At 42.4% G+C, this 22,219-nt stretch overlaps 2 protein-coding genes across 10 annotated transcripts in view; one reads left to right on the top strand and one right to left on the bottom strand.

Annotated features, from left to right (window-relative positions):
* Nucleotides 1-14,740, top strand: part of LOC132829139 (transducin-like enhancer protein 4) — a 218,736-nt gene extending 203,996 nt beyond the window's left edge. For all 7 annotated transcript variants that reach the window (XM_060846467.1, XM_060846469.1, XM_060846470.1 and 4 more), the window contains exons 15-20: nt 1,027-1,276; nt 5,332-5,579; nt 7,694-7,841; nt 12,389-12,539; nt 12,915-12,991; nt 14,039-14,740. In XM_060846467.1, coding sequence (XP_060702450.1) covers nt 1,027-1,276; nt 5,332-5,579; nt 7,694-7,841; nt 12,389-12,539; nt 12,915-12,991; nt 14,039-14,146 — 982 coding nt within the window. In that variant the 3' untranslated portion in view covers nt 14,147-14,740. The remainder of the gene's footprint in view (nt 1-1,026; nt 1,277-5,331; nt 5,580-7,693; nt 7,842-12,388; nt 12,540-12,914; nt 12,992-14,038) is intronic.
* Nucleotides 14,741-19,548: 4,808 nt separating this feature from the next.
* Nucleotides 19,549-22,219, bottom strand: part of LOC132829142 (transducin-like enhancer protein 4) — a 165,475-nt gene continuing 162,804 nt past the window's right edge. For all 3 annotated transcript variants that reach the window (XM_060846481.1, XM_060846483.1, XM_060846482.1), the window contains one exon: nt 19,549-20,591. In XM_060846481.1, coding sequence (XP_060702464.1) covers nt 20,484-20,591 — 108 coding nt within the window. In that variant the 3' untranslated portion in view covers nt 19,549-20,483. The remainder of the gene's footprint in view (nt 20,592-22,219) is intronic.

The following is a 22,219-nucleotide window of genomic DNA, read 5'->3' on the forward strand; positions in this document are numbered from 1 at the left end:
AACTGGAAAGAGTGCAAAAAGATTTACAAGGATGTTATTGAAACTGGAGGGTTTGAGTTATATGGAAAGGGTTTGAATTATACTGAGAGGCTGGATAGGTTGGACCATTTTCTCTGGAATGTCAGAGGCTGAGGGGTGTCTTTACAGAGGTTTATAAATTCACAAAAGGCGTAGATTATGTGAATAGCTGAAGTCTTTTCCCCAAGGTAGGGGTGTCCAAACTATTGGAAATAGGTTTAAGGTGAGAGGAGAAAGATTTAAAGGGACCTGAGGGACAACGATGTCCACACAGAGGGTGGTGCGTATATGGAACAAGCCACCAAGGCAAGCTGCATCAGTACAGATTAGGAATCATTTCGAGAGCCTCAGGAGAATCATGGAATCCACTACAGCACAGAAATGACTATGTGCCCACTTCTGGCCACCACACTTATAGAGGGATGTGAGGGCCCTGGGGAATGTGTAGAAGAGATTTACTGGAGTGGTCCTAGGTATGAGGGATTTTAGCTGCAAGGCCAGTTGGAAGTGTTTGGAGCAAAGGAGATTGAGGTGTTAGTTTGGTAGAAGTGTATCAAGGTTATAACAGGTTTGGAGGAGATGGACAAAAAGAATCTGTTCCTGTTAACTGATGATGCAAGGATTAGAGGTGTCCTCCGAGAAATACAAAAGGTCTGTGAGAAAGACCTTTTTCATGCACCTAGTGATAATAGAACTTGGTTGTGGAATTGGGAATGATAACTTATTTCAAAAGAAAATTGGACTGAAACGTGAGGGAATAAAACAGCAGGAGAGTGGGGGAATGGAACTGAGAGCTGGTATGGACTTAAAGGGCTGAATGGCCATCATCTCTTAGCTGCACAGAACTCTGTGACTATGGGAAGGAGGCTGTTCAGCCCATAGTGTAGACCCCATGGCTTAGGGTCCACTAAATCAGTATCTTTGCTGATAAACCACACAAGTGTTAGACAGGACAGGGCTGGGCTTTCTTCATTTGCTTTGCTCTCAATTCCTGATTTTTGATCCCAGAGCCTACTCCTTCCACGTCAGCGCTGACAGTCAGATGCAGCCTGTCCCATTCCCTCACGATGCTTTGGTTGGACCAGGGATACCCCGGCACGCTCGGCAGATCAACAACCTGAATCACGGTGAGGTGGTGTGTGCCGTTACCGTCAGCAACCCCATGAGGCATGTCTACACAGGGGGGAAAGGGTGCGTGAAGGTGTGGGACATCAGCCAACCTGGAAGCAAGAGTCCCGTCTCTCAGCTCGACTGTCTGGTAAGACAACGTCAGTCTTACACTGTGTTACCAGTTCATCTTTTCATGACATTGAGCATGCACTGCTGACGGAGAGACTTGGAGAAACATTCAGTAGAACAGTTGGTATTGTGTGGGTGAGAAACAGAGTGGTTTATGTCTCATTTATGAAGAATGATCCACAGTCGACACGCTAACTTGTGACCCTTTCTCCAGGGACTGTGTGGTTCAACCCCTCGACTCAGCCCCAACAAGCTAAATCTAACACATTGTCAACTTCTTGCCGCACCATGGTTCCTGTGCCCTCTTTGTCAATCATTACCGGACTGTAGGCAGTTTCTTTGCTGTCGATTTTGCAAAAACCAGAAATCGGCGCAAATGTCTTTCACTTAAGTCCGCCAAAAGATCACAATACTAATTTCCGGCCTAATTTGTTTTGCTTTTCAATAGCAATTCCAACCGTGGGCAGGAACAATTGAAAGTAGGAAATGGTAAAAAATACTTCCATTTACTTAGTACCTTTCACAACCTTAGAATATTGCAGTTAATGAAATACTTTTGGAGTGTAGTCACTATGGAAGTGTAGGAAGCTTGGCGCGGAAGTGATGGCCTAGTGGTATTATTGCTGGACTGTTAATACAGAGACAAGAAGTGTAGTGCTGGAAAAGCACAGCAGGTGAGGCAGCATCTGAGGAAAGGAGAATCAGCCCTTCATCAGCAATTCTTCTGCTCCTCGGATGCTGCCTCACCTGCTGTGCTTTTCCAGCAGCTGAAAATGTGTTGCTGGAAAAGCGCAGCAGGTCAGGCAGCATCCACAGAGCAGGAGAATCAACGTTTCGGGCATGAGCCCTTCTTCAGAATCTGGTTTTCAGAATCTGCAGTCATTGTTTTTACCTCGTTGATTTTAACCCTACTGCGAATCCTCTTGCAAGGATGCCTGCCTTGAAGAAGTTTTCCTCCTCTCTCTACAAGAATCTCAGGGAGTCCCTCTCCCACTGCAACTCCCAGGTCATTTCCTCTGTCCTGAAGCTCTTCAACCATGTCGTGACCTATCACCTTCATCCCCTCCCCCACTCACCTATTGTACTCTATGCTACTTTCTCCCCACCCCCACCCTCCTCTAGCTTATCTCTCCACGCTTCAGGCTCTCTGCCTTTATTCCTGATGAAGGGCTTTTGCCTGAAACGTCAATTTCGCTGCTCCTTAGATGCTGCCTGAACTGCTGTGCTCTTCCAGCACCACTAATCCATATTCAACCTCTCCCTGTGGCTCAGATCCTCCAACCCTTGTAAATCTTTTCTGAACACTTTCAAGTTTCACAACATCTTTTCCAATAGGAAGGAGACCAGAATTGCACGCAATATTCCAACAGTGGCCGAACCAATGTCCTGTACAGCCGAAACATAACCTCCCAACTCCTGTACTCAGTACTCTGACCCATAAAGGAAAGCATACCAAACACCTTCTTCATTCTCCTATCTACATGTGATTCCACTTTGAAGGAGCTATGAACCTGTAATCCAAGTTCTCTTTGTTCAGCAACGCTCCCTGGGACCTTACCATAAAGTGTATAAGTCCTGCTAAGATTTGCTTTCCAAAAATGCAGCATCTCACATTTATCTAAGTTAAACTCCATCTGCCACTCCTCAGCCCATTGGCTCATCTGATCAAGATCTCATTGTTACCTGAGGTAACCTTCTTCATTGACCACTACACCTCCAATTTTGGTGTCATCTACAAACTTACCATCTATACCTCTTATGCTCACATCAAATCATTTATATAAATGATGAAAAGTAGTGGACCCAGCACCGATCCTTGTGGCACTCCACTGGTCACAGGCCTCCAGTCTGAAAAACAATCCTCCATCACCACCCTCTGTCTTTTACCTTTGAGCCAATTCTGTATCCAAATCAGTGTAATCAGTGGGCGGCACGGTGGCACAGTGGTTAGCGCTGCTGCCTCACAGCGCCAGGGACCTGGGTTCAATTCCTGCCTCAGGCGACTGACTGTGTGGAGTTTGCACGTTCTCCCCGTGTCTGCGTGGGTTTCCTCCGGGTGCTCCGGTTTCCTCCCGCAGTCACAAAGATGTGTGGGTCAGGTGAATTGGCCATGCTAAATTGCCCGTAGTGTTAAGTAAGGGGTAAATGTAGGGGTATGGGTGGGTGGCGCTTCGGCGGGTCGGTGTGGACTTGTTGGGCCGAAGGGCCTGTTTCCACACTGTAAGTAATCTAATCTAATCTAAAAATGGCTAGTTCTCTCTGTATTCCATGAGATCTAACTTTGCACACCAGTCTCCCATGGGGAACCTTGTCAAACTCCTCACTGAAGTCCAGAAAGATCACGTCCACCGCTCTGCCCTCATCAATCTTCTTTGTTACTTCTTCAAAAATCTCAATCAAGCTTGTGAGACATGATTTCCCACGCACAAAGCCATGTTGACTATCCCTAATCATTCCTTGCCTTTCCAAATACATGTACATCCTGTCCCTCAGGATTCCCTCCAACACCTTGCCCACCTCCAATGTCTGTTGGGGGGAAACCCCAAATGGTTCACTAATGTCCTTTAGGGAAGGAAACTGCCATCCTTACTTGGCCTGGCCTACATGTGACTCCAGTCCCACAGGAATGTGTTTGACTCTTATCTGCTCTCTGGGCAAATCAGTGATGGGCAAATACATGCTGGCCCAGCCAGTAATGGCCCCATCCTGTGAAGGAATAAAAAAGGTCTTCTGCTCTGACTAGCAGCAAAAAAAACAAATAATTTACTTTAGTGATGCTCATTAATTAACATCATTGGACAAGACGCTGGAGTGAACTTGTCGTTCTGCTTCCAATAGTCACATGGGATTGTTTACACAACTTGGCAGGCCAGATGGGGCCTTGTTTTAGCATTTCATTTGAAAGCTGGCCCCTCCAGCAGTGCTACACTCTCTCAGTTCTGTGCTTGATCTTATACTCAGCCTTGATCTTGTACTCAGGAGCATAGAATGAGACTTAAGCCCACAGTTTTCTGACTGCCAGATGAGATGGCAAGTTACAAATCATCTTGGCACCATTCAGAATAAAAGAGAAACAAAATATACCTGGCCCGGTGATCAAATTATAAATGAAAGAAACTTGATCTTGGAAGGTTTTCCCTCAAAACACCCCACATCCACCAACTTGTGTTTTCAAATGTGTAATCGCTATTCTGAAGGAGTCCATTTGCCCACAGATTGCAAATTAGATAAAAGACCATTTCATTTATTTGGATGAGTTCATTGAAAGGGAGATTTTCTGCTCTTCTTTGAATGGACAGACAAAATCGATTGCATTGATCTTGCGAAGCAGGTGGAAGGTTGTGTTATCAACATCCTGGCCCTGCATCAGTTCCTCAGTCAACCTAAATAATGTTTTAGAGGTAAAAACAATGACTGTAGATGCTGGAAGCCAGATTCTGGATTAGTGGCGCTGGCAGAGCACAGCAGTTCAGGCAGCATCCAAGGAGCAGCGAAATCCATGTGCTGTGTTGGTAGATCCCAGTGTTGAGGAGTAATTGTGTTCCAAGCCAGTAAGACATTGTTACAAAGATAGCAGATTCATCAAACTCTGCACCACTTGCCAAACTCTTTGTGGTGCGGTTCCCGGGTAAAAGGAACGTCACTTCCCATTCACACATATCGAAACATTGCAGGTGGTTCACAGTAAAACCTTTCAGGCAGTAACTAGGGCATGAAATCTGGAGGATGTTCCCATCCTTAGCCTAAAGGTATTGAGGTTAAATGCATCACTGAATGCTGCTGAGAAGCACCTTGGGACGCTTTATTAAGTTAAAGATAATTTATTATTGTTGCTGCTAACCCAATTTTGAAATCAGCTGATTTAACAATGTTGGAAATTGAACCTGGGTCTTTTCTGATTCAGGATCCTGACGAACAGAATTAGCAAAGAACTCTACCTTAGACTAGATTATCGGCTAAAGATTGATTTTGGAAAGTACAGCATGTGTTTCTCTTTTTTTAAAAAGTATGAATTAAATGTAAATCCATTGCAAGCAAGCTCACTTCACAGTTGATCATTCCTAATATTTTCAGAACCGAGACAACTACATTCGCTCCTGCAAACTTCTCCCTGACGGCCGTACTCTGATAGTTGGTGGAGAGGCCAGCACACTTTCGATCTGGGATCTGGCTGCACCAACTCCACGAATAAAAGCTGAATTGACTTCATCAGCGCCCGCTTGCTATGCCCTTGCCATCAGTCCTGACGCTAAAGTCTGCTTCTCATGTTGCAGTGATGGCAACATTGCTGTATGGGATTTGCATAATCAAACCCTGGTCAGGTAAGGCTCTAGTTAAAAATATTCAATGGTGTTTTTCTCAGATGTTTGTTCCTGATGTTACTGACCCATGACTCTACAGATGCAGGCAGCTTCCAGGAACCTTGCCCTGTTGGTTGAGAAGCTCCCCAATGAATATTTTAAGGATTAATAAATTGGCGATGCCTATTAAAACATACCTTGATCCTGATCTTAATCTCTGCAAATGTGAACTTTCATTTAAGTTCCAGCTGGTTGAGTTTTTGGCTGGACACTGACTTAATTCGATATTCTGGACAGAAAGCAGCCAAAGATAATGAGGGGCAATGCCAAGATCAAAATACATTCTGGAATTCTGTGCACAGTACAACCTCGATTATCCAAACATCAATTATCCAAATTTTGGATTATCCGAAAAAGATCTTAAGGTCCCATAAAAACGGCATTATGCAACTCAGCATTCAGTTATCAGTTAAACGGTATTATGGCGTGCATTGCCAGATGACCGAGGCATGTTTGATAACTGGCACTCAAATTACCACTTGTTCATGATCAGATCGATTATCCAAACGATCAGTTATCCGAACAAAATATTCTCTGCCCGTTTCGTTCGGATAATCAAGGTTGTTCTGTTATGGGGATCCACTGGACTTCTTGTGTACTTATGTAAGAAATCCATGTAGTTTAGGGATGCACTTACCTGGAGTTCATCATATTACAAAGGATTATTTTATTTCATACTCTACAATAAGGAATAACATACTGGAATTCTTTTTGGGAACAGTCAATACCTAGCTACTTTAGTTGTCCCAATTACAGGAGCACCAGTTATGATTGTTTACAATCAGTATAATTGTATTACCTATGTTTCCATAGGTACGCATGTAGGTATCTGATAGAAGATTAGAGGATGGAAATTTCCTAAGTTACGGCCTAGGCAGCTGAAGATCCATCTGTCAAGCATGGAATAATAAATATCAGGCTGAGGTCACAATTGTAAATGTGCAGAGATTTTGGAGGGTTGTATTGCTGGAGGAGGCGAGAGTTAGATAGGGGGCTGGACCAATGAAAATGAGGGTGCAACCAGGAAATAGCTGCGTTTTGTAAAGTCGGAATTGCCTCAGCTGTGTCTCTCATAGACACTGCATCTGAGACAGAATAGTGACAGAGATACTGTGATTGATTTGGGAAGGGAAAGATGAAGGGCTTTTGCCCGAAAGATCGATTCCCTGTTTCTTGGATGCTGCCTGACCTGCTGTGCTTTAACTATCAACACATTTTCAGAAGGGAAAGATTACCAAGGATTCCCCTCCTAATCACCAGATGGGAGCTCTGCCAATACCACATGCAAGTGGACATGGGTGAGTGCAGGATGTGGAAGTGCGGGGGGGGCTATATAATTGAAAAGCCATGTTGCCAGTGACCATCAAGATTCATATTTGAATAATAGCAACCTACTAAAGGATGGCCAACCACTATGGGACATTTCAGCAACAGGAGTAGTCTGATTTCTGCCAGGGCTGTGATTGGGGGCGGGACACAATATGGTAGCACTAATCTATTTGCCCATTCCCAAGCTCCATAGCAAGCCTTAGCTGTTTCTGGGGAGACAGGATTGAGGGTGGGCATAGGGAGAGGAAAGTGGCAGAATAGCCACATGTGGCAATAAGCTGACCCAACCTGATGATGGCAACTTGAGGCCAGTTAAATGATACCAAATGAAGTTTTCCAATCAGTCGTTATTGCTAATGGCTGGCTCTTTTGAAGTTATTCCAGATTTTTTTTAAAAATTGAATTCAACTGTCACCATCTGCCATGGTGGCCTTTGAATTCATGTGCCCAGAACATTTTCCTGGGGTTCTGAATTGCTAGTCCGGTGACATTACCACCATGCTAACACCTCCCATTTTAATAACTATCCTCTTCCCTGTCGTCCAGTTAGGAAGGCCTGCACACATTTGGTCCCACTCTTACATGGGCCATCCTCCCACCAGCAGACCAAGGACCCAGTGCTCCAGTGAGTCCAGGTCGCTCTGCAGAGGATATTCCCACTTCCTCTGGAATCTATTCTCGTGTAGACAAGAAATCTCCAAATAGAAGTCTTTAATCTCATCCTGTTTTTATTTTTCTGTATGCAGGCAGTTCCAGGGCCACACCGATGGGGCCAGTTGCATTGACATTTCAAACGATGGGACTAAACTGTGGACTGGTGGCCTCGACAACACAGTCAGATGCTGGGACCTGAGAGAGGGACGTCAGCTACAGCAGCATGACTTCACATCCCAGGTACAAACCATCTGAGATGCTACGGGGAGGGAGTGGTAACCATGCGAGTTGATTAACTTCAAAACAATCCACTTCGATCTGTATTTTATTTGTTTGTGGGATATGAGCAGCACTGGCTCGACCAGCATTTGTTACCCTTCTCTAAGATGGTTGAGAGTTAACTACATTCCTGTAGGTCTGGAGTTGCATCACAAACTGAATAAGGAGGACAATAGTGAACCAGATGGGTTCTTACAATAATTGATAATGGGTACAGTATCGCCATTGGCTGGCTTTTTAAAAATTATTTCAGACTCTTTCTTTCAAACTTTCTTTCTAATGTCACCGTCTGCCATGGTGGGCTTTGAACACATGTCTCCAGAGCATTTGCCAGGGGTTCTGGATTATTAGACCAGTGATGCTACCACAATGCCTACACCTGTCTTAGTGATTGTCCTGTTCTCTGTCATCCCAGCTGGTCGCACTGTGACCCTGTCCAGGTGTAGCCAGAGTATCTCCAGGTGATCCCAAAGTAAGGTAAAGTTGCTATAGCCCACTAGTGTCCATAGGCTTGTGCTCTCATTAGAGAGGGAAGACTGGTGATGCTTTAACCTCAAGGTCAGCACCGTACGTCAGGCAAAGAACAAGGCCAGATAGTGGGACCTTCATGATAATGGCAGCTGGTATGGGTATTGAACCCCATGCTGTTGGCATCACTCTGCATCACAAACCAGCCATCCTAGATAATAAACAATAGACAATAGGTGCAGGTGTAGGCCATTCAGCCCTTCGAGCCTGCACCGCCATTCAATATGATCATGGCTGATCATTCCTAATCAGTATCCGCTCCCTGCCTTATCTCCATATCTCCAGATCTATACAATAGATCCCTCCCACCATACCCATAAGAGCGAACCCAATAATTTAAATGGGAAATGTACCTTCCCAGCAGCTCCCGCTCCCTGGTGCTGGAACGTTCCCTATAATATGTTCGGTACATGGTAAACCACAGGTAACTGAAACCGCTGAATACAATTCTGCGGATATGGGGGTCGCCCTGTCCTAGACTCCTTCCTATTTCCCCTCTATGTTCTTCACCTCCAGCAACATATTGTGAAAATGCAGCTTCCACTTGTTCGCCAAAGGCACCCTGCTCTACCTTATCACCACATCTCGCTACCCATCCACCCCACCACTGACTGTAACTTGTCAAATGTTGTCCAACTGGAAGACCCGAGATTTCCTTCTCTTAAATATTGGGAAGATAAAAGTCAGTGTTTTCAGTCCCCACCACAAATACCATTGCTTCACCACTGACCCTGTCCCTTTCTCTGTCTGAGGCTGAAACCAATCAGTCTACAATCTCTTTGTTACATTTGATCCCTAAGCTAAGACCTGACAATGTCCCTTCACGGTTACTATGACAGCCAGGCTCTTTCCTCCAATGCTGTCTCAGCTCATCTGCTTTCAGTACATTTTGATAACCATTCCAACACACTCCTGGCTGACCTCCCAGAGTCCACCCCCTCCTTGTCTAAACTCATATCAGATCCGTTCACCCATTATCTCTGTCCTCGCTGAACTACACTGGCTCCAGATTTAGCAATGCCTAAATTTCAACATTCTAATCTTTGTTTTCAAATCCCTCATGACCTTACCCCTCAGTCACTCCGTAGCCTCCTCCAGCCCTCCTGTGAATGTTTCCAGTGCAGCAGAACAATAACCCAGGAAGAGATCACATAAGTTCATAGTCCAGCCCTTTTTCTGATCATGTGCTTCCATGCCCCGTGCGAATCAATTCAAAGATAAAGAATATTGAGACTGAACATGGTCAACAACTCTCCGGGGTCTGGGAGTTCTTCCAATTCTGCCTTCTTGAGCATCCAGGATTTTAATGACTGCACCTTGTTGGCCATGCTTTCAGCTGTGGTCCTTAAAACCTACCTCTTTGTCAAGCTTTAACTATCTGTCCTAACATCCCTTTGTGTGGCGTGGTATCATATTTCACATGATGATCACTCATCGACCACCTTGAGCAGTTAAATGGCTCTAAGTAAGAGTGGCCTTTCCTAAATGAAGGTATAGTAATGGGTTTTAATGTGACTTATTCTTTAATCTGTGATCAACAGAATCCTGTTTAAATTCCCTGCTATTCTCAGATAGATTTATGCGATTGATCACTTCTACAATTCTGGATTTGGGAAATGTTAACGCTGTATGAAGACTTAAAAAAAACAAGTAGATTCACCACAAAATATAACTTTAGGCCAGAGACAGTAATAAATACTTTAATGTAAAGCAATTGGTGTGAAAGGGTTAACTTGGAAGCTTTGGAATAGCTCTGCTCATTGATACAGAAATGGCCGTCTCTGGCAGGAACTGACAGCGCAGAGTTGTAGTTCTAGATTAGTCAGTTTATAACGTAGACCAAGCTACCAGTGTTTTGGTGGATTGCATTGTTTAATTAGTGTTAATATAGTTAATCAGTCTTAAACTAATATAACCTGTTAGCTTAGTTAGTATGGAATAAGCTATTTCTTGTTACTTAAATAAGTGCCTCTCCTGCTGAAGACATATTATTGATTAATGCCTCAGGAATTAATACGACCTCACAGCCGCACACACTAGTTGTAGAAGAAAGGTCAATGTTAGCAAACTGACATAAGGATAATCCAATTACAACCAAGTGCCAGCTGTGGGGCATCTCTTACAACAAAGAGCATTGTAATTGTGTACAATCCAAGGCAAATCCTCCTGCTTTGCGTTTCCCCTTATAGCCTTGTATCCTCCTAACTAACCTGAGAGAAGGCACTCTCTATTTACCTGCCCTATTATTAAAAAGTACACTAGTCTCCCATTCCCTGTGGTAGTAAGGTTCTGTACAGACACTGCTTTCAACTCTTTTCCTCTGTCTATTCTTGGCAAACGACTGTTGCCTCTGGAGAGTGCTGTGCATTCTATAACAGTAGGATGAAGCACGAGTTGTTACCAATTTGTCACCGATGCTGGAAGCAGTGAGAGCTCTTTGAAATGATAAATGAAGTATATCACATGAGATCCAAGTCTTTTGGTTTAAATTAAGTTCTTTTCCTTTTCGAGTAATATGCTGAACAACCCAGCAATAGCACAGTGCAGTAAAAACAGAAAAGGCTGGAATTACTCAACAGGTCTGGCAGCATCTGTGGAGAGAGAAACCCAGTCAATGTTTTTAGTCTAATTTTGAGTCTAAAAGGATACCTTTGAGATTTGGCAGAAGTCATACTTGATACAAAATGAGAAACCTGGTCTCTACACTATGCTGAAGACTTGCTGCAGCTTTCCAGGATTTTCAAATTTCCAGCATTCATTTTTTTTTTGTGTGAATTACACTCTTTAATTAATAATTGTCCTATGTGGCACAAGTTAATGCCCTGTTATCACCATGCCTGCTGTGGAGATCTGTTGAGAAGCTGAGAAAAGCACATTTGCTAAATCTGAAAGATTATTTGCAGCAATGTAAAGATATCCAACAGTAGCACAGTCCACAGACAGTCATTCGGTTTAGTTTGCCAGTCTGCATTGGTGTCTTTTGGTTAAAACAACAAGAGAAGGTCTCAATCTCTAGGGTAACCCAAGACATTTCTAACTCTGTAGTTATGTGAAGCCTGTGCAGCTGTGGTTTGTTCAGAACAGTTTAACATCTGAAACTCGGGAGCAGCATGACTCCCTGTCTAAGTCTGAGCGATTGAAGATGGATAACAAATAACTAATCAGTCAGAAGTCACATAACACCAGGTTATAGTCCAACAGGCTTATTTGAAATCACACAAACTTTCGGAGCACAGCCAGGGGCTGTTAGACTATAACCAGCTGTTGTGTGACTTCTGGCTTTGTCCCCCCCCAGTCCAACACCAGCACCTCCACAAAATACATCATCAATTTGATCAATTAGCGTGTTTATTCTAGCTATAACCAATACACCTACTTCAACCAAGATACGTTTGAAGAAACAGGTATCATTTTGACCAAGTCTGCACCCAAAATGTTGACTGGACTGATTGTTGAGGGTCAGTTAACTCAGTTGGCTGGGTGGCTGATTTGCAATGTCCAATGACGTCACCAGCATAGGTACAGTACCCACAGTGGTACAGTACCCATGACAGTCCCACCCCACCCCTTTGCCTGAGGTATGGTGACCCTCAGGTTAAATGTCATCTCTCTCTCTCTAATGACTATGGTGATTTTTGTTCTAAAACATTTCTTACTTTTAACCCAACTTCCAATTTCTTTCTTGGCATCCATTATAAGGTTCGGTAAAAACATGAAATGATTGATGTAGATTCTGTTGTCTGATCTGTTATCATTTGTGTTAGCCAGTTAATGGAGCAGGTAATTGGTCTACAACTGCACCATTTCATTTTTCACAGCCAAGATCAAAAAGCAACCTCTCTGCTGTCATTCAGGTACATTTTTAATACATGCTGTAACTGGCCTTTAAGGTCAATGCACTGGGGTTGTAAAGAGATTGCTGAATAACAAGTTGATGGTTAGTGAAGACATTGCTGAAAAGCCGATGGGTCCTGTTTCAGATTTTCTCCCTGGGGTACTGCCCGACTGGGGAGTGGCTGGCTGTCGGAATGGAAAGCAGCAACGTTGAGGTTTTACACGTCAACAAGCCAGACAAATACCAGCTTCACCTCCATGAGAGCTGTGTACTTTCACTCAAATTTGCCTGTTGCGGTAAGAAATGTCTCAAGTTTATCAGTCACCACGTTGTTTAGAGCCGCGTGATCGATGTTGTATCAGTGTGAACGTGTTTGCTTCCTGTTAGCTATAATACTACTGCTCCTTTTTAAAATAGTGGCAGGAGGGGTCTTTGACTTCTAAGGTGAATGTAAATAAGAGATGGCTCGTCTGAAACATCGTGCTGCTCAGTACTGTACTGGAGCTAGGACTGAGCTATAGCAGAAAAGCCGAGCTGGTAATAAAGGTGATCAGGTTGTTATTACCTCAATGATCAAACCAACATTGTTAGTTATTGAAGAAACACATTGCAAACTTAAGATTTTAGAAACAAATCACAGTGCAAATCATAAATTTTATTTGATTTTTCAGGTAAATGGTTTGTAAGTACTGGAAAGGACAACCTCCTGAATGCATGGAGGACTCCATATGGAGCCAGTATATTTCAGGTACCTGTCTGTTAGGGAATAACTCATAGATATCAAGGGCCTCACTTCTTAACAGGCTCCTTTCTGACGTACTGTATTCTACGCTCGTGATTTTCCATTTGCTAACGTTTGTGTTCAATCCTGCTCGTGGCCAGTGTTCCCAACTGGCATTTGAAGGCAGTCAAACCCCATCTGTATCTGCCCTTTTGTTATCCTCTTATTGACACAGGAACAAGGAAACAGAACTAACGTTCATTTACCTACTCCACAGACAAAAACGTCATCAGGGCAGGCCCAGAATAATGGGGGAAGTAAGCCTGCTAATAATACTGAATACTTCAAAATGCCACTGTTAAAAACAACTAATTTGAGAACTGAATTAACAGTGTCTATACTGTCACCAAAACTATTTTCTTGCCAAGCTCCTGAAGAGCTAAAATATTTGGGGAGAAAACCCCAAAGAACTGCTAATGCTGGAAATCAGAAACAAAAACAGAAATTGCTGGGAAAATTTAGCAGATTTGGCAGCATCTGTGGAGGGAAAGCAGAGTTAACATTTTGGGATCCAATGACCTTTCTTCAGAGCATAGAAATTCATTGCTTAATTATAACTATTCCTGTGTGACACAAGTTTCCACAAATGGGCAAAATAGAGATTCTCAAATCAACCTGTTCCAATATGTTATTAAATGCCTTTGGAGCAGGTGGGAATTGAACCCAGGCCTCCTACCTCAGAGGCAGAGACATTACCACTGTGCCACAAGAGTGCCTCACAAATGGCCCTCGTATAGAGATAACAATAAGTGGCTTCAGTGGCTCTGATTGACAAAGATAGTTCACCAGTATTCCCAGTCCTAATAGTTGTGCCTGCTTTAGAATACCCCTCATTAGCAGGGGCAAGGACACCGGCTACCGGATTTGGGACTGTCCAAGAGTTAAAACTGGAAGTGGGGTTGGTGGTGGGGGGGGGATCTTTACATGCGAAAAAAAAAGAGGCTGACATGTTATGAGGCAATCGCTTTAAAAAAAAACTGAGTTAGTCACACCATATGTTTTTTTTCTCTCAAGTCAAAGGAATCGTCCTCGGTGCTGAGCTGCGACATTTCTGTGGACGACAAGTACATTGTCACCGGCTCGGGTGACAAGAAGGCGACAGTCTATGAAGTGATTTACTGAACAGCAACCCCTCAGCCAGCAAGAAATCTAAAGGGACACCCAGCTGTTAATGAACATTGTATTTAACTTGGGACAAAGTTCAGGACAACAACAGCTACTGCCAAAGCAGACTGCATTTGTACTGTTCAAGGCTGCAATATACTATAGAGCAAAACCTTCAGATGTTTAAGCAAAAGCAAAACAGGTGGGGCGTTTGTCTTGTTTATACAACATAGTGAATCGTAATTGTGAAAATGTACATACTTTTGGAAACAAAATGGTTTTGTGTTGGCCTATTTAGCCACAAAATGATCATTCATGGATGAAGTCCTTTCTTTTATACTGTCTTTACCTTCAGCAAGCAGGAACTCCTGCTGAAGAAAGCCTTGTACTTAATATTGATTGACCACATCCACCACTGTATAGGGGACAAATGCACTGCGTAGAACTACTTTGTGATTTAAGCAACAGTCTATATGTGAAGTGTTGAATGTTATTGTCTGAGTAGCATCTCTAATTCTAGCATTGGTTTCTTTTTCATAAAACTCATGCCACACACTTGTACAGGACACTGCTCTATAAGGCATTACCAAAGGGATAAAAGTTGCTATTTAACTCTGCTGTCTTGTACTGTGATCACTCTTCATCTCGTTTCCATCCAGTAATCATTCACGCCTTTCTGATTTGGAGTGGGAAAAAATGTTGTTGGAAAGTCCATGCTGTGAGTGTACCACTAAAATATACTTTGCACCCAACGGGAGGTAGACATGGTGACGTCTTTGTTCTGCTCATGATATCCTAAATACTAATACAACTAAGAATCAGTTTAACATCTTTGATGCCCAATGGAGATGGATTCAGATATCACTCTTGTTACTGTCCATATTTAATAACTAAAAATGAGGTTGTGGAGGCCTGTCTCCCTCCCCCACCAGTAAGTTATTTCCTGGAGAATGCCTCGGTCTTGCAGTGCACTGTGCAAGTACAGATAATAAAGTGTTATTCCAAGAGGATTGTGATCAATGCATCGTCACAGTAAGGTGCCCCATTCTGAACCTGTGAAGTGAGTGTGTGCTTTTGTGAAGCTAGAGGAAGAAGATGAGTGATGCAGTGTCCTCCCTCGTGTGTGACTCAAAAGATGTAGGTTAAGGAAAAGTGAACAGAGAGACAGCGTGTATGATGTACTATAATATATTGCAGCTTCAAAAAATATTTTTTTTTGCACATGAATGTGCATTTCAAGAACAAGTTTCTCTTTTGTACAGGTCTATGTAAGTGAGTGACTGTAGAACACTGCTGTATAGTAAGTAAAAACACAAAAAAAATCCATTAAACATGCACCACTCTGCCCATCACTGTACTGTCTGTTGAGTGTTCCGTAACTGAAGAGGAAAAGCTGGAAACATAACTAGTTTTAAAAGCAAATCATATCTTTCTATTTAAAATATTTCTAAATAGTTCAAGTGAATTCAAACTGACTTACTTAATAGAGTGACGTTTAGGTTAAAAGTTGAGACAAATCAATTGTCTGAGTGGACCATTTTGTGAAAGTGGCAATTATAATGTCGTTGGTTAAATGGAAATCTATCCCCAAATAACAGACTGGCATCTTCTTTATAGAAACTTACAATATTCAAGAAGCTTGATGCCATCCAGGAGAAAGCAGCCATTGGTACCATATTTGCTCCTTCCATCACTTATGCTCCGTAGCAGCAGCTGTCTGTACTAGATATAAGATGCACTGCAGAAATTCACCAAGGATCCTTAGAAAACACCTTCCAACCTCTGCCATCTAGGAGGACCAGAGCATCAGATAGATGGGTCAACACCACAAGTTCCCGAAGGGCATTGTGGGTCTGACTGCAACAGTTCACCAAAGGCAGCTCACCATCGCCTTCCCAAGGGCACCTGGGCAATAAACGCTGTCCCTGACTGAAATGCCCACATCCCAGGGACAAATAAAAAAAAAGCAAAATGCAACTGTCACCAGTTGAGTGCAATTCTGCCACCTTGCACCTAGAGTCATTTGATTTCAGCTGTGAGACAGGTTCTGCTGTTTCCATGCATCCACAGGACGAGAAAACCTGTTGGGAATTAAAGCATTTGGCTAAATGCATGACCCTCATCATGAGCACTGACTTGGTGAGATGTTGGCAAAACAATACGCAGTTCATCAATTAAGAAACAAAAGGTGTTTAATGGCAGTACACGCTTGTTCATTTTAATATCAAAATCTGATGGCCCTAAACTTCCAATGGGAATATAGGTATTGTAGCTGTATAGACTGCAGTTACACCTCAGGATCGTGCAAAAGGTGCCCTGGAAGTTCAAATTTCTGATGGGCAATTACCTGCCAGCTGGAAATTCCAAAACATTCCAACTTTCCATTAGCTTTGGAGACTTGAGGGTTGTGACAGACTTAACTGAATAGTCAGCAGGAAGAGTTTAAACCTGTCCAAATTCAAAAGGTAGTTACTAAGTGGAGGCATTCTGTTCCCACCACAATCACTCAACAGAGTTAACATTTTGAATCCAGTGATGCATTATCAGAAGTGGTTCTGAAGAAGGGTCATTGGACTGAAAGCATTAACTGTTTTTCACTTCACAGATGCTGCCAAACTTGCTGAGCTTCTCCAGCACTCTATGCTCCTTTCATACTTAAAAGAACCAGCTCTGAAAATCCGATTGACTAGCAGGCTAGTGGAAAAATAATGGCTTCAGTTTTATGTCTCATCTGAAAGATGGCACCAGTGACAATGCAATGTGCCCTGAGTACAGCGATGCCCATCTTTATTATATACTGAAGACTTGCAAAGCTGTTTGAACTTGTAAATGTGAAATCAATGAGTAATCTGGCACTGTTTTCCTGCCAATACCAGTGAAGGAACATTGGGCAAATTTGCAATTCATAGACTTATAACCAGCAGCAGTCTTCAGCAAAGATGGCCATCAACTTCACTGAAAGTTGGTTCGTGTTTAATTGGATGTGTGTATATTTTTGTGTTATCCAATTGCAATAGTCCAGAAGTTCACAAGTCTGACTAAAGAGACATAACCGAAAATAGACATCACATACAAAATAGTTTATTGGGAACTTAAAGGAATAAACTACAAATTCATCCCAAACTGGGATGGAAAAGCATGAAAGATGGAAGGGTTCTGGACATTACAAATCACCATATTGGGCAACAAAAAAGAAAACGTATATCACAGAAGAATTTAGCAATTTATCTCCTCCCTAAGAAAGGTTCGAGGCACAGTTATCAAAGAGAATATACAAGTGGATAATTAGGGCACAGTTAATGCATACACTCAGTCGATCAAGTTAATTGTGGAGGCAAAACATAAAATGTGTAAACCTTCTGGCATTTTACAGAGGCATAACAAGGGACTGACCCAAACAATGTATTGACCAGTTGCCCCATGGATCTGAACTGGTCAGATCTGGTGCTGACCACAGCACACTTGTTGCTGGAGATTTCACTGAAAAGAAAGAATGGTCTTCACAGTAACTTTGATGTTCCCATTCCTTTGCCATAGAGTGTACCATTCCCAATACAAGAACCAGAACATCTACATCTAGTTTTGGAATGGACCAAAATGGGAACAAGTGAGAGGAAGGAAAGAGATGTATAACATATTCAATAAATAGAAATAACAAATAGGGGAAAAAAAAGTGTTGAATAAAATACAGAAGAATGTGATAGCAGGACAGCGCAAGACTAAAATGAATCAAACCAAAGAAGTCAATGATTTGGTTTATGCTTTGCCGCACATGCTATTCAGCAGGATTTCCCAGATTTTCTGAAAGGCATCTAACCTTCTCATGATTTTCACACTCTGTGAAACCGCAAAGACACACAAAGTAGTCATTTCTCAGAGAATAGCTGCAGCCTTGGTATTTTCTCCAGAGGGTCAAAACTCCAAAGCTAATCAAGCATCTTTCTGCTTGTTTAAAAATAACTCAGCAACTTACAGGCAGTTTCTTTTGGTCCATCTGGAAAATGCAAAGAGTCATGGGGAATATTACGGAATGAAGTTGTGAGCGTTGTCAAAGGCTCTTTTGAAACCTCATGAGAAAGGATCTGTAGCTCAGGTCCCACGTTCTATTTAAAAGATCCCTTACAACCACATTACCTTCAAAAGACAATGAAAACAGCTCTGTTAAATGCACTTTTAGGCTATTAGTGAGCTATGCAGGCCATGAAGAACCTAGTTCAATCACTAACCTATGCTGAATTAACTAATTTCAGAGTTGGTTATAGTCCTACAATTGGCCTGAGGACTAATTTGGAAGGGACGGGCTGGATTGGGAAGCAAACGGTGTGAGGATTAGGTCTTGATTCTTACTCCTGTTTACCAGTGACCTCTGTTGAAAAGCAGGCTGAGATGTTAATGACAGGATCTTACATGAAGGTAGTATCTTCCCAAGTCATGTATCCTTTATACAGACACATTGGTAGGTCAAACGGAACAGTCTGGGAAAAAATACTGGAAAATTAATTGTGTGGAACTGAATGGCTGCAAGGAGTCAGCATTTTGAAGAATAGTGAGTTGCAGGGTGCTGGGACCAAACAACAGAAAACATGTCATTAGCATCATCATTTCTTTTAATGTCGTGGGTGGGACAAAAATGGAAGTGAAGACAAAAACACATTAAAAGTACATATCACACCAATCGCTCTCAAACTGAATGGCTGAGCCAGAGCTACGTCGCAAATTAAAAGTGAAAAGCATCACCCTATTGCCTAGATGTTAATTGGACAGGGTGTTTCGCCTACAGATCATCTCATTGTCTCAAAACATGTGGACACTGTTGCAAAAAACCTATGCAAGAGTAAAGAAATACAAATGCCTTTTCAAAACAAAATGAAACATGATCACTTCTTTCCAAATCCAAGCTAGCTTGGCAACAGCGTTGTACTATCTTCCTGTTACTCAATGGCTGTAAACCGATTTTCAGGAAACACAGAATAAATGTTCAGCTTCTCAACCCACTCAGACACAAATGGACTGTAATGGCCTGTGATCCTTCAGTTTAAATGATGTGAATTCCTCTCAGCTGTGCTGTACAGTACCCAGTTTGTTCACTCGCTCCTCAGCTGATAGACAACATAGGGCACAGATTTGCAAACTTTTTTTGGGTGAATGAATAAAATTGATGGCTTGGATTGTTATAAACAGTCTATTTCATAATATCACATTTATGGTCTACCACACTAAGTGCAATTGTTGTTCTCTCCTCCTATCACCACAAAAAATTACTTTTGAGTTTAACCAAAAGAGCGATTACTCAACATGATTTGGAGATGCCGGTGTTGGACTGGGGTGTACGAAGTTACAAATCACACAATACCAGGTTATAGTCCAACAGGTTTAATTGGAAGCATTAGCTTTTGGAGTGATGCTCCTTCATCAGGTGGTTGTTGTTGAAGGAGCAGCGCTCCAAAAGCTAATGCTTCCAATTAAACCTATTAGACTATTACCTGGTGTTGTGTGATTTGTAACTTTGATTACTCCATAGTGTGACAATGGTGGTAGCTACATTCTTTGGCACAGCAGAGAATTAGCCATGCCAGGTGGTAAGCAAGAGCAAAACTGAATGATGAACAGGTGAACACAACCAGCAGTCAAATTATCAAAGCAAGCAACTTCCTATATTCACATTTCAACAGTGGTCTATGGGAAGTTTACATGTAAAAACACCAGCTTATAGTGATGGGGAGAGAGATCAGGAAAGAGAAAGGTGCGCAAATTAAGGTTTAGTGTTTCACGCTGTCTGACAAATAACAAACAGCACACTGTAAAAAGTTGCTTTTTCATAAATATGTTTTAAAACGCAACTCATCGCAAAAATCTTCAGACACAATGTTCAGTTTCTGTAAGGACCTTCTCCGACCCAGGGGCAGCACACTGTTGAAAGGAGTTACCTCTGTCTAAAAATTAAAATCAAGCAGCTTCAGATTTGTCCCCATCAAGTTATGAAACCCAACAGTGGATTTTAACATTACAAATAACAAAAAGGAACAATGAAAGAAAATGTACAATTAATGTTACCCTAAACATTAACATCAAATCTGGAGTTAGCGGGACTGTGGAATCTTGAGTAACCCTTCCTCTTCAGGTGAACATCCACCATTTTGGTCTACTCATATATCCTCTTTCGTTAAAGCAAGTCAAAGGTAATTTCAACAACCAAGTCAAGGCCACATCAGAAAATCTTCCTGCGAGGACAAAAATTCCATTCAACATGATCCTTGGGTAGTATGCTTCACTGATCCAGGTTCCAGGTCTCTTCTTCAAGGTTAAAGGCTCCCTCCCCCCACAATCCCATCCCTTCCAATAAAGGTCTGAATCCTCAGTAAATTACTTCATAAACCGTGGCCTTCTTGTCCCCTGAGCCAGTAACAACATATTGGTCATCAACTGAGATGTCACAGCATAGTACAGACGAAGATTCTTTGGACTGAAAAGAAAATGAAAATCCTGTCAGTAACAATGATAATAACTTGCCTATTTGATGTTCCCTCTAAGCCCACTTATACAATCATTCGGAGGTTGTGTGCATGCCCATTGATAGCCAGCTGCATTCCAAGCATTGACTTCAGGTTTCAGAGGCCATTGCTGCAAATGGACCTTGGAGGCCCATGCCCCAGGTCAGGTAATTAGAAGGAAAATTGCTTACATTTATATAGCACCTTTGACACATTAAGTCATCCCCAGTCCCTTGAGAAGAGTACAAAAAGAGGGTACAACACAGGAATGTGAAGCAGAAATAGAGCACAATATTTAACCTTTATAATGTAACTAACATTGTGATTTCACCAACTGAACACCTCCTGCATGAATTAATCTACATTTGAATAGGAAATGAGGTATGAAGAGAGACTGGATCAGTTAGAACTATATTCAGTGGAGTTTAGACGAATGAGTGGGTATCTCACGAGAATCCTATTAAATTCTAACAGGGTTAGACAGGGTGAACATCGGAAGGATGTTCTTAATGACCAGGGAGTCTAGAAACAGAGGTTATAGTCTAAGGACACAAGGTAGGCCATTTAGAAGTGAGATGAAGAGAAACTTCTTCACCCAGAGAGTGGTGAGACTATGAAATTCTGCCACAGAACACTGAATGTATCAAGAAGAAATTAGCTAAAGAACTGAGGGCTAAAGAGATCAAAGGGTTTGGGGAGGAGGTGGGACCAGGATATGGAGTTGGATATGTGAGCGATGATCACATCGAATGGACAAGTAGGCCTGAAGGCCTGAATGGCCTATTCCTGCTCCTGTTTTCTATGTCTCTGTGGTTCCACAGGCACTGACAACCATGACTGTGCCTCAAGGTCAAAATGAGTACTGTGCTCTCCAAAGACAGTCTCATCTGAAACCTGCCATGTACCTACATAGCTTTTCCATCAGAAACCATTCAATATGAATCAGGATAAGGAGTTCTGTTGGTTTTTGCCCTTTCTTAATCAAAAGGCAGTGTGACAAATTGCAGCAGCACTATTGTTCCTACGGCTGAGATCAATTAACATGAGACACTGTGCTATCAGACTTCAGCACAGGCATAGCGAACCAAATAGTCTCATTTTTCACTGTTAGCTTATGTTAGGTGATGTATTTTTGGTTGGAAAAGCATTAAAAGACAATATAAAACCGGCATTTGTTGGACTTCAGCTGGAGTATTGTGTACAGTCTGCGCACAATATTACAGGAATGTATGAGAGAGTGCAGAAGCTGGGTCAGAATCCTGGAATTCCCTCCCTAATGGCCTTGTGGGTCAACCCACAGAAGGTAGACCGCAGCAGTTCAAGAAGGCAGCTCACCACCACCTTCTCAAGGGGCAACTAGAGACAGGCAATAACAGCCAGCGATACCTGCATCCCATGAATGAATTTTCAGAAAGCCATTTACAAAAACGGTTCCAGGGATGAGGATTTTCAGTTATGAGGATAGATTGAAAGAGTTAGGAAGAGAAAACGGCTAAGCAGGAATCTGGTGGAGGTCTTCAAAATGATGAGTGGATTGGATAGAGTGTACAGAGAGAAAATGCACCTTCTCGTAAAAGGAAATGGAGCAAGAGAGCACAGA

Source organism: Hemiscyllium ocellatum, chromosome 28 (genome assembly GCF_020745735.1).
Source record: "Hemiscyllium ocellatum isolate sHemOce1 chromosome 28, sHemOce1.pat.X.cur, whole genome shotgun sequence".
NCBI lineage: Eukaryota > Metazoa > Chordata > Chondrichthyes > Orectolobiformes > Hemiscylliidae > Hemiscyllium > Hemiscyllium ocellatum.